Source organism: Podarcis vaucheri (genome assembly GCF_965113315.1).
Source record: "Podarcis vaucheri genome assembly, chromosome: 5".
In the NCBI taxonomy this organism is placed as follows: Eukaryota; Metazoa; Chordata; class Lepidosauria; order Squamata; family Lacertidae; genus Podarcis; species Podarcis vaucheri.
The window spans coordinates 4,245,526-4,258,264 of NC_138763.1; the positions used below are offsets into that span (position 1 = coordinate 4,245,526).

The window sequence follows — 12,739 nt, forward strand, 5'->3', positions numbered from 1 at the left end:
ACTTCCAGGGGTCAGGAAGGAAAGCTTCACTGCAACTCATTCATGCTCTGACATGATAAGAAGCAGAAGGCTATCCATTAATCTTGCTGAATTGGCCCAAGAATAAAGGTTTCTTTGGCAAGAGGATATCAAGCTGTGGCACTATCCGGGATCTGCACCCTTGGAAATAGCCTCAGGAGTCCACAGTCACTTATATCCCCAAAGAAGCCTTCAACACAGCAAAAGGAAGAGCTGGAAGGAAGCACCCACTGTCTGAGCTGATCTCCGGGTACGCTGGGTGCAGGTGCCGCGTCCTGATCTGTTGTCGGCGGATGCGGATTTTCTGTTTGAGCTCCTGGATCTCCTTATCGCTGTCCTCCTCCTCCTCTTCCAGCTGCCTGTTCGTCATGTTGCACTTCATCAGCTCAATGGCAGCAATGAGCGACTCGCAGATGCTGAAGTGAGCATTTTCCTGGGGTGAAGGGAAGAGGAGAAGCAGCAGAGTTAAGTTTTGCACAAGACTCAAAAGGAGGGAGCAGTTCTCTAGAGAAAGAGACAATGGGCTTGCAGGGGGGTGGGATAGGTGGCATGACAGGTGTCTAAATATCTTTCAATACTCAAGGTGTCTAAATATCTTTCAATACTCAAGCCTGGTAAAAAACCCAAAAACAAAAATTTTGGCAGCCCTGTGCAAAATCTACACAGTTGTAGAATATGGATGTGCACAGAAATCTGTGGCTTGCTTCATTTCCACCAACCCACTCCCAAATATTTTTTTAGCCCTTATGGTTGGGGGAGCGAGTTTTTAAATGTTGCATTAAAAAAATTTGCCAAGGCCAGAACTTGTCTATCAACCGCATTAGTAATAACTTTACTGTTTAGCTCAAAGTCATAGCAAAAACAAATGGAGCATTCAAAAGTAAGCCACAAAGTTAAGTTTCCTGTCTGCCAATGCAAATAAGGAAACACACAGAACACATAGTTCTCAGAAAATAAACCAACAGAAATAAAATTATTCCCGACATTAAACTCTGAGAAATATTTTTCACGAGGATCCTTAAAAAGAGGGCATGTTTAAAACACTGCTAACTTGGGGGCTAGTGTTGATGATTTTATTGTCAGCCCTTCCCTTAATTGCCTGTATCACATAAATAGATACTTTGGACCACAAAGAAAGTGATCACTATCCTCTCTCCAGCTTACATTTCAATACTGCTGGACTTCAGCCAGCTTATCGACCTAACAGGAATAGAAAGGCCTTGGGGATCAGATGACTGAGATGGTCTGCAGCCCTTCCTTATGAGGTGTAAGGAATTGATACTGCCTGAAATAATTGAGTGCCAAAGACATTCCTGTCATCTTAGACAAGCAAGAGACCCCAAGCATATATATGGTTCCCAGGCAGCTACACACCCGCCCAGGCACTGGCCTGGGAGTCACTGCTCTCTGTGTTTTTCTCTCACTATTTCATGCAAGCTCCCTGCTAATCTCACATTTCACTTCTCCTCTTGCCTACCTTTTCCAAGTCTGCACAGCTGCCAAAATCTTGCTCTGACAAGTAGCTTATCAGGGACTGGCCTTCTGAGGGCCTCCGGAACATCCCTTCCCCAGAGCTTAGATACTGCCTGGTATCTGTTGGATAAAGAAAAGTTAAAGGAAAATTACTGTTCCATTCCTATGAACTTTGTCAAGGGGTGGCTCACGCAGGACTAGGGCAGTCAGAATCCTTTGGGAATGGTGGAAGATGCAAAGTCATTTGGAAAATCTCGCCAAGGTCTGTGCTGGCTCTAGCTCCTGCTTCTCTGTCGTCAATAGGCCTTCGGTAACCAATGTGGTACCTTCCAGATTTTGTTGGACTCCAACTTCCATCAGCTCCAGCCAGCATGGCAAATGGCCAGGGGTGATGGGAGTTGTAGTCTAATGACAAATGGGGGGTGCACCACATTGGCTACCCCTGCTGAAGGCCATTTGAAGCTGGAGGGGCACAGCTCTTAGCAAAAACCTGCATCAAAAACTGGAAAAGGCTCACACACCATGCTGATGCCCAACTCCAAAGGAGAGCTGAGAAACAGGCAAAAAATAACCCAACAAAAGCCCTACATTGCTCACCGTATTCCATGTAAACAGATCCAGGGGTGCTCATCTGGCTGCTCTGCATTGAGCAGGACATGCTGCCTTGGAACCTGGAAATGTCTCCACTCGACTCTAGGGATAATATAAAGAAAGATGGAGTCAATCGCCATGATCAGAACGAGCCACAGGGCGGGGCATGAACAGAATTGAATGGGACAAAGTGATACATCGTGAAATATATGAAAAAAATAAAGTCAACAAGATGGAAGGTGCGGGAACATTTGGGCAAACAGGAGCCCAGAAGGAACCATTGAAGGCAGGCAGGCAGGCTGTGGGGTGAACTTTCATGGACAGGAGCAGAAATCATGCATGTGTTCAAGCAGGGGGTATTCTAACAAGCTAGTCTAGATCTGCCTTCACAACTGGTGCCAATAGATGTCAGGATTGGATCTTGCAGAGAGTCAGGTTCAGTATTCCAATTTAACTTGTGGCCCTCCAGTGTATTTAGGAGACCAGCTTCCATCAGCCTCTGCTAACCTGATCCTTATTAGGGATGTTGAGTGTTCAGCAGCACCTGACAGGTTCCCCATCCCTCCCGTAGGCAAACATAGGCAAGTTTTTGTCTATTGAGTGCCATAATAAAAGCTTTCCTGTGAGACCACCGTAAAGCACTCTGTTGCAAAGCTTGGCTTGATGATTCTCCAGAAGCTTCAGCTACTTACTATGAAGGCCGCTCCAAAATATGCACTGAATCCTTGGCGCACAATTAAACTATGCTGTTTTACATCTATAAAGTGCTGAATGGTTTGGGGCTCAACATACCAGGGACCACCTTCACCCACATGGCCACCTCACATTACCATTTCTGAAACTAAATGTTCCTGGGGATCACCAGTGCCTACCAGTAACTCCCGCCTCTTGCTACCCTTGGAGACTCAAAGGCAAAGCACAGCTCAAAAGCTCAAGATCTTTTTATCTAGCCTTGGCATTGAGGAGGAGGGTTATGCCAATACAGAAAGAGAAGCGTGACCATCAGTTACATTTCACCTGGATAATTCAGTTTTGGGGGGTTTTTTAACGTAACTATCCTTGTTTCTTAGACTGTTGCACCACTATAAAATCAACTTACATGCATACTATGGTGGTTATCCCTTCTTGAAACATTCCTATGAAGTCACTGCTGAAACTCTGGACCAGGTCACAAGGCCTTGTCCACAGTGGCCGTTCTCCAGCTTCCTGACCACACACAGAAGTCTGTCCTGACCTAGATTTCAAGTTTAGGAACAAGGCAACCTCTGAGAAACAGCTACTATAGGGAAAGGCTTGCATCACTTGGGCCAGAGCGTGGGCTTGACCTCCCCCAACAACTGAAGTTCCAGGGGCAGCGAAGGCTGAACAGGACGGCAGCTGGTTTTAGTGCTTTATCCCAGCTGATAATGGCACGGAAAGAAGGTGATGGAGGGAAATCAACATTTGAGAGCGTGTACATCCAGAACATGCAATGGAAAAGGAGAGGGTTGAACAAGGCAAAGGAGACACTGGTGTCAACTTCAATAGCTCAGAAGGTCAGGCCCAATTTAGAGCCACTTCACAGGTTATAGTCCTGCCCGCCCCGTCCCCAATAGGAAATGCACTTCTATGTAGGAAGCAATGCAGAACCTGCATGTGACTGCTATGCAATGTGAAATATCACTGTCCAATATAAGCTACAGGGAAGTCTTCCACATCTAGGAAAAATACAACAAATGAGGCAGTTCTTGCAGAGCTGTTTAGACTGGATAGAACCACTCTATAAATTGACACTTTTGGCATCATAACCAATTTTGACAAAGCTCCGAACGCAGACCAAAATCTCTTTTATCAAAAAGCTTTGCCGTATGGGTTGCACCAAGAAGTAGAAAGCCATGATCTTTGCACTTGGACATCTCAGAGCATGCAAAGAAACTGAGGAATGGTGGCTTCTTGGGTCAAAATGGTTAACTGCAAACTCTGCAGGACACAAAACACTCCCACAAGACCCGTTCACAAGTAAGGAAGGCCGGTATGTAAATAGTGCCCTGAATTCAGGTCAAAAGCCACCAGGAATGAATCTCCTTCCTACCACACCTTAAAAACTAGGCAGCTTGCTCACCTTGCAGAAGAAAGCCCAGTAACCAACAATGGGCCAACAAGAATAGTTTAAAAAAACAACTCTTTTGTCGCCCAGAGAACCTTCATTATGGGGTGAAAAGAAATGTTACAAATCAAAATGCTCCAGTTGTTGGAGGCTTCTTGAGGTTGACACCAGAGGGCTTCTATTTTACAAAGACCTTGCAGTCAGTGCAGAAGATGCTGATGAAGGGGTTTGCAATGTGCTGGCTCCCAAACCTGCAACAGGATCTTCTATTATAATGCTGATATCTCTGTGCCCCCCTAAGGACAGGCAGCAAAGCAGAAAAGGGAGCGTGAAGGAAGAGAGAGAAAAAGAGAGAGGAAAGTTACTTACCAAGGCAGAATCCTGTCTGCCACACTTTGGAGATGTTGTATTTGTTCTCCCTTTAAAGACCTCCAAAATGTTCTGCCATTGCCCATACCATGAACAATACAACAGTGTAGAGATCCCAAAACAAGGCCCCAAATTTGGGGGGCCCAGGGGCATACTTGATAATCTAAGAAACTGTTGTGGGTACCTGAATCCTTCCCCCACCAAAACCAGGCAAAACACCTAGACCCCCCCCCCCAAAGCAACCTCCGCCATCCCCACAAAAAAGGCAACTGTCCAAAGCACCATTTAAAACAAAAAGCAAAAACAACAATTAAATCCAAGGAGCCATGGTGCTGATGAGTGCCATGTTTGGGACCCCAATTTTAGAGTCATTTTCTTCAAGGAAAAAAAGGAGCCTTTCAGTCATTTCAAGTCCACCAAGTTCTTCTGCCCAATTGTAATTCCCTTTTTCTTTGCCACTTGGTGTGGCTGCTCTTGGCCTCAGCATTATCCTTTTTCCAGCAGCCCCACACAATCTCACCAATATGCTCATGCAGATTATTATAAAGAAGCATGGTGACCAAGACTAGCGACGTTGCAGCCACTGCAGGAATCAGGTGCATGACACTGGTGGTGGCCTCTAGGGTGGCAGGTCAGGCTCTGTGGGTCCATCTTGCAGACTTTTGAGCATAGGAGCAGCTAACTAGTGTGGGATTAACACCTATGCTAAGCATAGTACAGGCGTCCCCCTGTATATAGTTCTGGGCCCCTGTGCACATAAGTGAAATCGCGTAAATTGGGAAGCACCCTCTAAAAAGCTTCTAAATGCCTATTTCCCCCGGTCTACTGCTCTTTCTCCAATCCAGACCAAAATATCTAGAATTAAAGCTCTGGGGCTGGACTGAGGATGCGCAAGAAAACAGAAGCAGCTGCTGCTGCGCTACCCCACGTCAGCTATTAAGTGGGGAGGCTGAGCAGCCTAAACAAAGCCCTGCTGCACCTCAGGTCTCTTCAGGGCTTCCTCTGCCCTCATTGACATCCTCTTCAGGCTCTGGGGAGGGTCCCCTCACAAGCCACAAGGACTCTCCAGCTCTCTTCCGCTATTTGCTGGTATGATTTTATTTATTTCCAGCGGTCACAGAGCAGGGGTCAAGGAATTGGGCCTGCTATCATGTGTGTAAATTAATTGAGGGTACCATGCCTATGAATGCGCCTTGCTACTTGTAGCAGGAATCTTTACACTCCCTTTCTCAGCATGATATTCACTGTCTCGAGAAGTGCATTTCTAGATGTGGGCAAAGTTAAAATACTACTGGCTGAGTGGGGGGAAAGAATAATTGTGTTTTGTGTAGCATGACAGATTTCTGGGGAGGGGTCAGCAGCTCAACAAAAGGCTACCAATGTGACTCTGCATCTCCATGGCTACATCAGCAACTATATGAATGCTGTGCAGAGAAGGAAGTTTGACATACAATTTGTTATTCCAGCAGCCTAAGTGTACATAGCACTTTGCAGGATTTCTTGAGCAAGTGAGAGGGGCTCTGTCTCCAAGGAGCCTACAATCCAAATGCCGGCCAGAAAGCCAAGAGACGGAAAGAGAAGAGAAGCAAGCAAATGTGACCAAGTGCATTACCTGTACTCAGGTGTGGATGCAACTGAGGGCAGGGATTAAAAGGTTAAAAGAAATGTTGCACAGGGGGGAAAGGAAGGGTTTGAGGGGGGTGTGTGAAAGAAGGGAGATGGCCTCTTGTACTTGTCCAGAGAGGGACTTCCATAACTGGATAGCTCAGCTGGTAAGAGCATGGTGCTGATTATGCCAAGGTTGCAGGTTCGATCCCCATAAGGGACAGCTGCATATTCCTGCATTGCAGGGGGTCAGACTAGATGACCCTCAGGGTCCATTCCAGCTCTACAATTCTATGATTCTATTATTCTAACTGAAGGGCGGGAAAGGAGAACAGGCAAAGTTGTGGTGGAAGATCATCACACAGCTGTGGTTAGAAGACCAAAGTCACAGACAGCTCTGTAAAGGAAACCACAGGAATAGCAAGGCTGTGGCCAGCTTTAGAGGCAGGAGAGCCAAGGAATTTCTGCTGGAAATGAAAGGGGATGGGAAGGCAGCCAAGGAAAGCATTTGAGAAGGGGCATCACAGGAGATGAGGGTGACTGGCAGACATGGGCAACAGTGGGTTCATGAAATATGGATTATTTGGCCATGAATTTTGACCACTTGCTTTGGGAGCTCCCTGTCTGCTTTTCTCTGATAGATAATTGTAACAGCTCATCTTCCCAGCTTGATCTCCTTCTACCTGCTCCCCTAAGACCATCTATGAAGTATGTCACAAATCAAAGGGAAAGGTGAACCAGGTTGACTGACGGGGGCAAAGTGGGACAAGGAGGGGGGGATTTAAAAAGGTATTGAGAAGTGCCACACAGCTGCAACTTTCTGTTCACCAAATTTCTAGCTTCCCCCTCAAGACCTGCTTCTTTAACAAAGCCTTTCAAAACTCAGCTCAGAATTAGTCTTTAATACAACACCATAGGAAGGGCACCAGTTCAGTGGTACAACCTCTGCTTTGCATGCAGATGTAGGGCTTGGAGAAACCCCCCATAAGAAACCCCGGAGAGCTGTCAGTCAGTATGTAGACATTACTGAGCTGGATGGACCAATAGCCTGAGTCAATGTAAGGCAACTTCCTCTGTTCCCATGAAAAGGGCTTCCTATGTTCCACCCACAACATAGAGCAATCCAGTTTGGCTCACAAAACCATTTTCTCTCAAGCCATGCACCCCTGCCCATCAGCTGACACCCCTGATGATGTCAGCTGATGGGCAGGAGAAAAGGGTTTGATGCTACCTCGGCTGCACACCCTGTTCCAAGCAGGGAACAGGATCCTGCAGCCAAGGAAGCAGGATTTAATCTCCGCTGATCAGCTTAGCCTTTTGCTCTTTGGAGCTGGAGCAAGGTTGAAAGGTGGGTATGAGGCACTACAGAGTGGTTTACAAAAACGCTTTGTGAAACAACTGCCCTCACCTCCATTTTGACATTGCTCCTGCTAGGGATTTTGACAGGTGGATGGTTCTGAACACCCGTCAAATTTGGCCCACAAAGCCAATTCTGATAAGGACCTGGCCCATGGAACCAACCAAAAAGATCCCCCCCACCGCTGCAAAAGCCTGAGCTATAGCAAGTATGGGTGGGAGGGTAGGGCTTGGCTGCCTTGTACATCATTTCTGCTATTCATTCATTGTAACACCTTTCATGCAAATCCTGTCTTTTCTGTTAAGTGGGCAGGGACCATTACAGATGTTGAAAGTTTTTCCAGAGGCAGCTGAGTCTGTGCTCAACAGCAGCAGTCGTAAAATATCCAACTCTTTTGCCCACACCTTACCGTGAGTTTTCCCAGAGGCCACATTGGTGTCTGAATGGGAGCGTACATGGCTCCTCTTGAGCGCCCCATAGGAAGCTGCCGTCTGACCCTCTGAGAAGCTGGACCTACGAAAGAGGCTCATCCCTCGGCTGCTGCTGCTGCTGCCGCCACTTGCTCCCTGATCTCCCAAGGAGGAAACGGACTGCTTTTGGGAGCTGCTGGACGAAAACAGGTTGGAGGTGCTGCTCTCAGCACTGTTGCTAGTGGATGTGCCAGACTGGGCTGGGCTACCGCAAGCCCGACTCTGCCGGCCCAGGTTCCCAATCGCCAGGTATTCTGGCCCGTCTGTGTCATCCTGGCTGGCTGCCCACGAGTCCTCGGTGGCCGGGGTGCTGGCGCTCATCTCACCAGGAAGGGAGGCATCTTTCGGGGGAGAGACGGTGAGGTGAGGGAGAGGAGCGGCTTGCCACTGGGGGGACCTGCCCTCCGGCTGCCAATGAGATGAGGCACACTGGGAGTTTTCCTGAGGCTGGCTGGTGCCGCTGCAAACCCAAGTGTTTGATGGTCTCCTGTCTGGAAAGAGGTGGGGAAAGAAGGGGAAGCAGGGACTTGAGTATTTTAAGAAACAGAAATGGCAACGGAAAAGCACAAGCTAAACTACTGCACTTTGAGGTGCTGGAGCTTTCACCTTGAATGCTGGCAGAGGCGGAGTAAAGACCTGAGAAGGAGCCAAAATACCGGTGGGTCGTGCATTCAGCTGGAGGGGTACATATGGATCCAGGAAGCGCTGTGAGACTTTGGCTCTTGGTCACAGGCACAGAGGACTCGCTCTTCCTGGCAAACTGAAAGAAGGACCTAGTTAATGCACAAGGAATACACAAGGAAGTAGAGCTATAGAACCAGAAATGGAAGGAATCCAGTAGATTATCTGAATCAATCCATATTCAAGGAACAGGGTCCACATTTATTGATTGATTGATTTAGCCTGTGGACCCCAGATCAGCTGCCGTGGAATCCCTGGCTGTTGCAGAGGGCACATTCTAGGGACACTAACGTCAGCTGTGCCTCATCAACACTGTTGTCCCATGTTAAGTGTTGCCCTAAGAAAACTCTGTGTTGCAGGGAAAGGTGGGCAAGCAGCGTTTCAGAGAAGTTTGTGAACCGTTGCTGATCATCTTATTGAGGAACTCCCACTTGACTTCTGGCACCATGGAAAGCCACTCATTAAATCCAACATCTGCTCCAAGGTGACATAGCTAAAGCACATTCACTGATCCCTGGGCCAAGCTTCTTTTCAAACCTCCAAGAAAGAAGAGTCACCCACAACTTCCCCAGCAGCTATTTCACTAACAGCTAGTCTTTAGAAGTAGCCCAGTAATTTCCTCATGTCTTATCCACTGTGGCTCTTTCTGAAAGCAGGCTTGGAAGCTAAGTGGAACAACTAATAACAAACCCTGAAGCACTGGAGAAAATCCCCCAGGGTCCAGTCTACCTGACAGATGCTTCTGAACCAGCACTGCAATCTGCCTTCTCAAAGATATAGCTGGCTGAGCAATTTCCTCCTGACCAGCCATTTTGCAGAGCTACAACAAATGCTCTGGGGCATTTAACCTCTGGGGTCAAGCAGTCAAGGCACTTCTTCAAGAGTCCCCTGCTTGCTCCTGAATGAGATATTGTGTGCAGGACAACAGCAGAGCAGTATCTGGGAGGAGGGAAGCAATGAGCAAAAGGGGAGGGGACACAAACAAGAAGCAGTGAGGATCCTTCTCACCATAGATGCATCTATCTGAGCTAGCAGCCGGGGGTTGTTCTGTTCGACAGCCTCCAAGCACTGTAACATGGCTGTCACATGAGCATCACTGAGCAGGAACGCTGAGTCTGCAAAAAGAAAAAAAAAAGAAAAAAGGAAAAGTCAGGCTGATATAATAATAATAGTAATAATAATAATAATAAATAATAATAATACAGTGGTACCTCATGTTAAATACTTAATTCGTCCTGGAGGTCCGTATTTAACCTGAAACTGTTCTTAACCTGAAGCACCACTTTAGCTAATGGGGCCTCCTGCTGTGCCACGTCACCGGAGCACGATTTCTGTTGTCATCCTGAAGCAAAGTTCTTAACCTGAAGCACTATTTCTGGGTTAGCGAAGTCTGTAACCTGAAGCGTATGTAACCTGAAGCGTATGTAACCCGAGGTACCACTGTAATAATAATAATAATAATAATAATAATAATAATAATAATAATGATTTATTTATACCACTCCCATCTGGCTGGGTTTCCCCAGCCATTCTGGGCAGCTTCCAACAGAATATTAAAATACAATAGTATTGGCTTATTGTTCCTTTACATGGTGAAGCATACAGTATTTGCATTCCTAATGTCCAGTCCTCTGGGCTTCATGCTACAGAAGAGAGGGGAGAGGGACTTTCAGAAGGAAGGAGGGAAGAAGAAGAAGAAGAAGAAGAAGAAGAAGAAGAAGAAGAAGAAGAGTAGTAGTAGTAGTAGTAGTTTGGATTTGATATCCCACCTTTCACTCCCCTTAAGGAGTCTCAAAGCGGCTAACGATCTCCTTTCCCTTCCTCCCCCACAACAAACACTCTGTGAGGTGAGTGGGGCTGAGAGACTTCAAAGAAGTGTGACTGGCCCAAGGTCACCCAGTAGCTGCATGCGGAGGAGCGGAGACGCGAACCCGGTTCCCCAGATTACGAGACTACCGCTCTTAACCACTACACCACACTGACTTCCTACAAGCTATGTGTTACTTAGCTTTCTATTCTTCCCCAAGGGTGCTGAGCAATTTTTTTAAAAAAAGTCAAATAAAAACCAAAAATAAAAGGATCCCCAGCAAAAATACTGAAGATTTTTATAAAAAAAAAGGTAGCCCTGAACTACTAAAACTCAAACTTGACTGTCTTACAGTCCTTCTCAGAAAGCATTCAATGCCCAATGAATTCACAGGGAAAAGATTTCTATGGTTGCACAGCAGTCTTCAGAAACCTCTTGCAAGTTATAAATCAGACGCCACCTAAATGAAGGTGTTGGGACAAGTATCCTCTGCTTTTCACTCACTTAGCACTTCCCAGTTGACATACAATCAGGGAGTTGGCCAGGTCAGGTGTCATAGAGTCCAAACCCTGCTGATGCAGCTTCCCTGCACACTGGAAGCCTATCCTGTCAAGCAGGAGAATTCTAGGCTTGCCTTCTCCACAACTTAGTACAGTGGTGCCCCGCAAGACGAATGCCTCGCAAGATGGAAAACTCGCTAGACGAAAGAGTTTTCCATTTTGGAGGTGCTTCGCAAAACGAATTTCCTATGGGCTTGCTTCGCAAGACGACAATGTCTTGCGAGTTCCTGCTGGTTTTTTTTCCTCCCCCCCTTTTCTAAGCCGCTAAGCCGCTAATCAGCTGATCCGATCAGCAGATAAGCCGCTAAAAGCCGCTAATAGCGCTAATCCGCTAATCCGTCAATGGGCTTGCTTCGCAAGACGAAAAAACCGCTAGACGAAGAGAATCACAGAACGGATTCTTTTCGTCTTGCGATGCACCACTGTAGTTTGCACTGCAGTGCAGCAGGGATGGGTTCCTGTGTAAATGATTCTCGTGCCGCATCTCTCACCAGAGAGTTCCTACAATTAGACACAGCCATGGAAGAAGCTACCTTTGCAGGAACAGTCCCCTAGTATGTTCCTCGACAGTTGCATCACCCATGGACACTCCATCTCAACAGAAGAATTGCAGAAACGGACTCTGCAGCTGTGTTACAACAACAAAGGACTCCTGAATGTCTCCCTTCATGGCATGCCAATTAGGACAAGGGACCCCCCTCCTCCCCAGCCTTCATGGTACAAGCTCTACACACTTAAGGCTTTGTATCAACAGGCTGTGATCATGAGCATGCGGGGGCTGAGAATACAACAAAGCACAAGCAAGGGTTTGGGAGTTAAGGAAGTAGGCCCAAGGGAAAGAGCCCATTACAGTGGTACCTCGGGTTACAGACACTTCAGGTTACAGACTCCACTAATCCAGAAATAGTACCTCGGGTTAAGAACTTTGCTTCAGGATGAGAACAGAAATCGTGCTCCGGTGGCATGGCAGGAGCAAGAGGCCCCATTAGCTAAAGTGGTGCTTCAGGTTAAGAACAGTTTCAGGTTAAGAACGGACCTCCGGAACGAATTAAGTACTTAACCCGAGGTACCACTGTACTTAGTAGTAGAACACATGCTTTGAATGCAGAAGGTCCCAGGCTCAGTCCCAGTTAAAAGGATTTCAGATAGTAGGGCTGGGAAAGACTTTTCCAGATGGCCTTGCAAGAGCCGCTCCCAGTCAGAGCAGCTAACTCTAGCCTAGCTGGATTAATAGTCTGATGTGGTATAAGGGCAGCTCCCTTTGTTCCTGGGCATTTAGTCTTTCTACTCTTTGCCATAAAAGCAGGGTCCCATAGGCCTAGTTCTCACTTAAGTGGTAAGCCTGCTCCACTTCAGACTGCAGATGAGGGCAATGGAAATATCCCTTGCACACTGAAAACCAGCATGTCAGGAGAAGGCTAGACTAGAACCCTTGTCTTTGATGCTGTAGTATTCTATGCAAATTTTTGTTTGTTTTTTGGTATCAAATGGTTACAGCTCAGCAAGAATTAAGCCTGGGTCTCCCAAGAGAAGGCCAACAGAGAAGACTTCCTTCTTGACTGAGATGCAAGCCTTTTTCTAAAGAAATTTAGTTACCTAAAAGTGTTTATCTTTAGTGCAGGAGTTTGAGGTTTCCATGTCTATCCTGTACTTGACTTTCAGTGTTATCCATATTACGTGCTCTGTACACTGGCTCTTTTTAGGCAATGTGCTGTGCTGCAT

General features: G+C 46.8%; 1 protein-coding gene across 3 annotated transcripts in view; it reads right to left on the reverse strand.

Moving 5' to 3' along the window:
- Window positions 1-12,739, reverse strand: part of RUBCN (rubicon autophagy regulator) — a 47,961-nt gene that overhangs the window by 14,982 nt on the left and 20,240 nt on the right. For 2 of the 3 annotated variants that reach the window (XM_082224004.1, XM_082224002.1), the window contains exons 5-11: window positions 9,659-9,765; window positions 8,576-8,729; window positions 7,909-8,460; window positions 4,420-4,464; window positions 2,089-2,184; window positions 1,496-1,611; window positions 250-451 (exon numbers count right to left, since the gene is read on the reverse strand). In XM_082224004.1, coding sequence (XP_082080130.1) covers window positions 250-451; window positions 1,496-1,611; window positions 2,089-2,184; window positions 4,420-4,464; window positions 7,909-8,460; window positions 8,576-8,729; window positions 9,659-9,765 — 1,272 coding nt within the window. The remainder of the gene's footprint in view (window positions 1-249; window positions 452-1,495; window positions 1,612-2,088; window positions 2,185-4,419; window positions 4,465-7,908; window positions 8,461-8,575; window positions 8,730-9,658; window positions 9,766-12,739) is intronic. The other variant, XM_082224003.1, reaches the window with a different exon arrangement.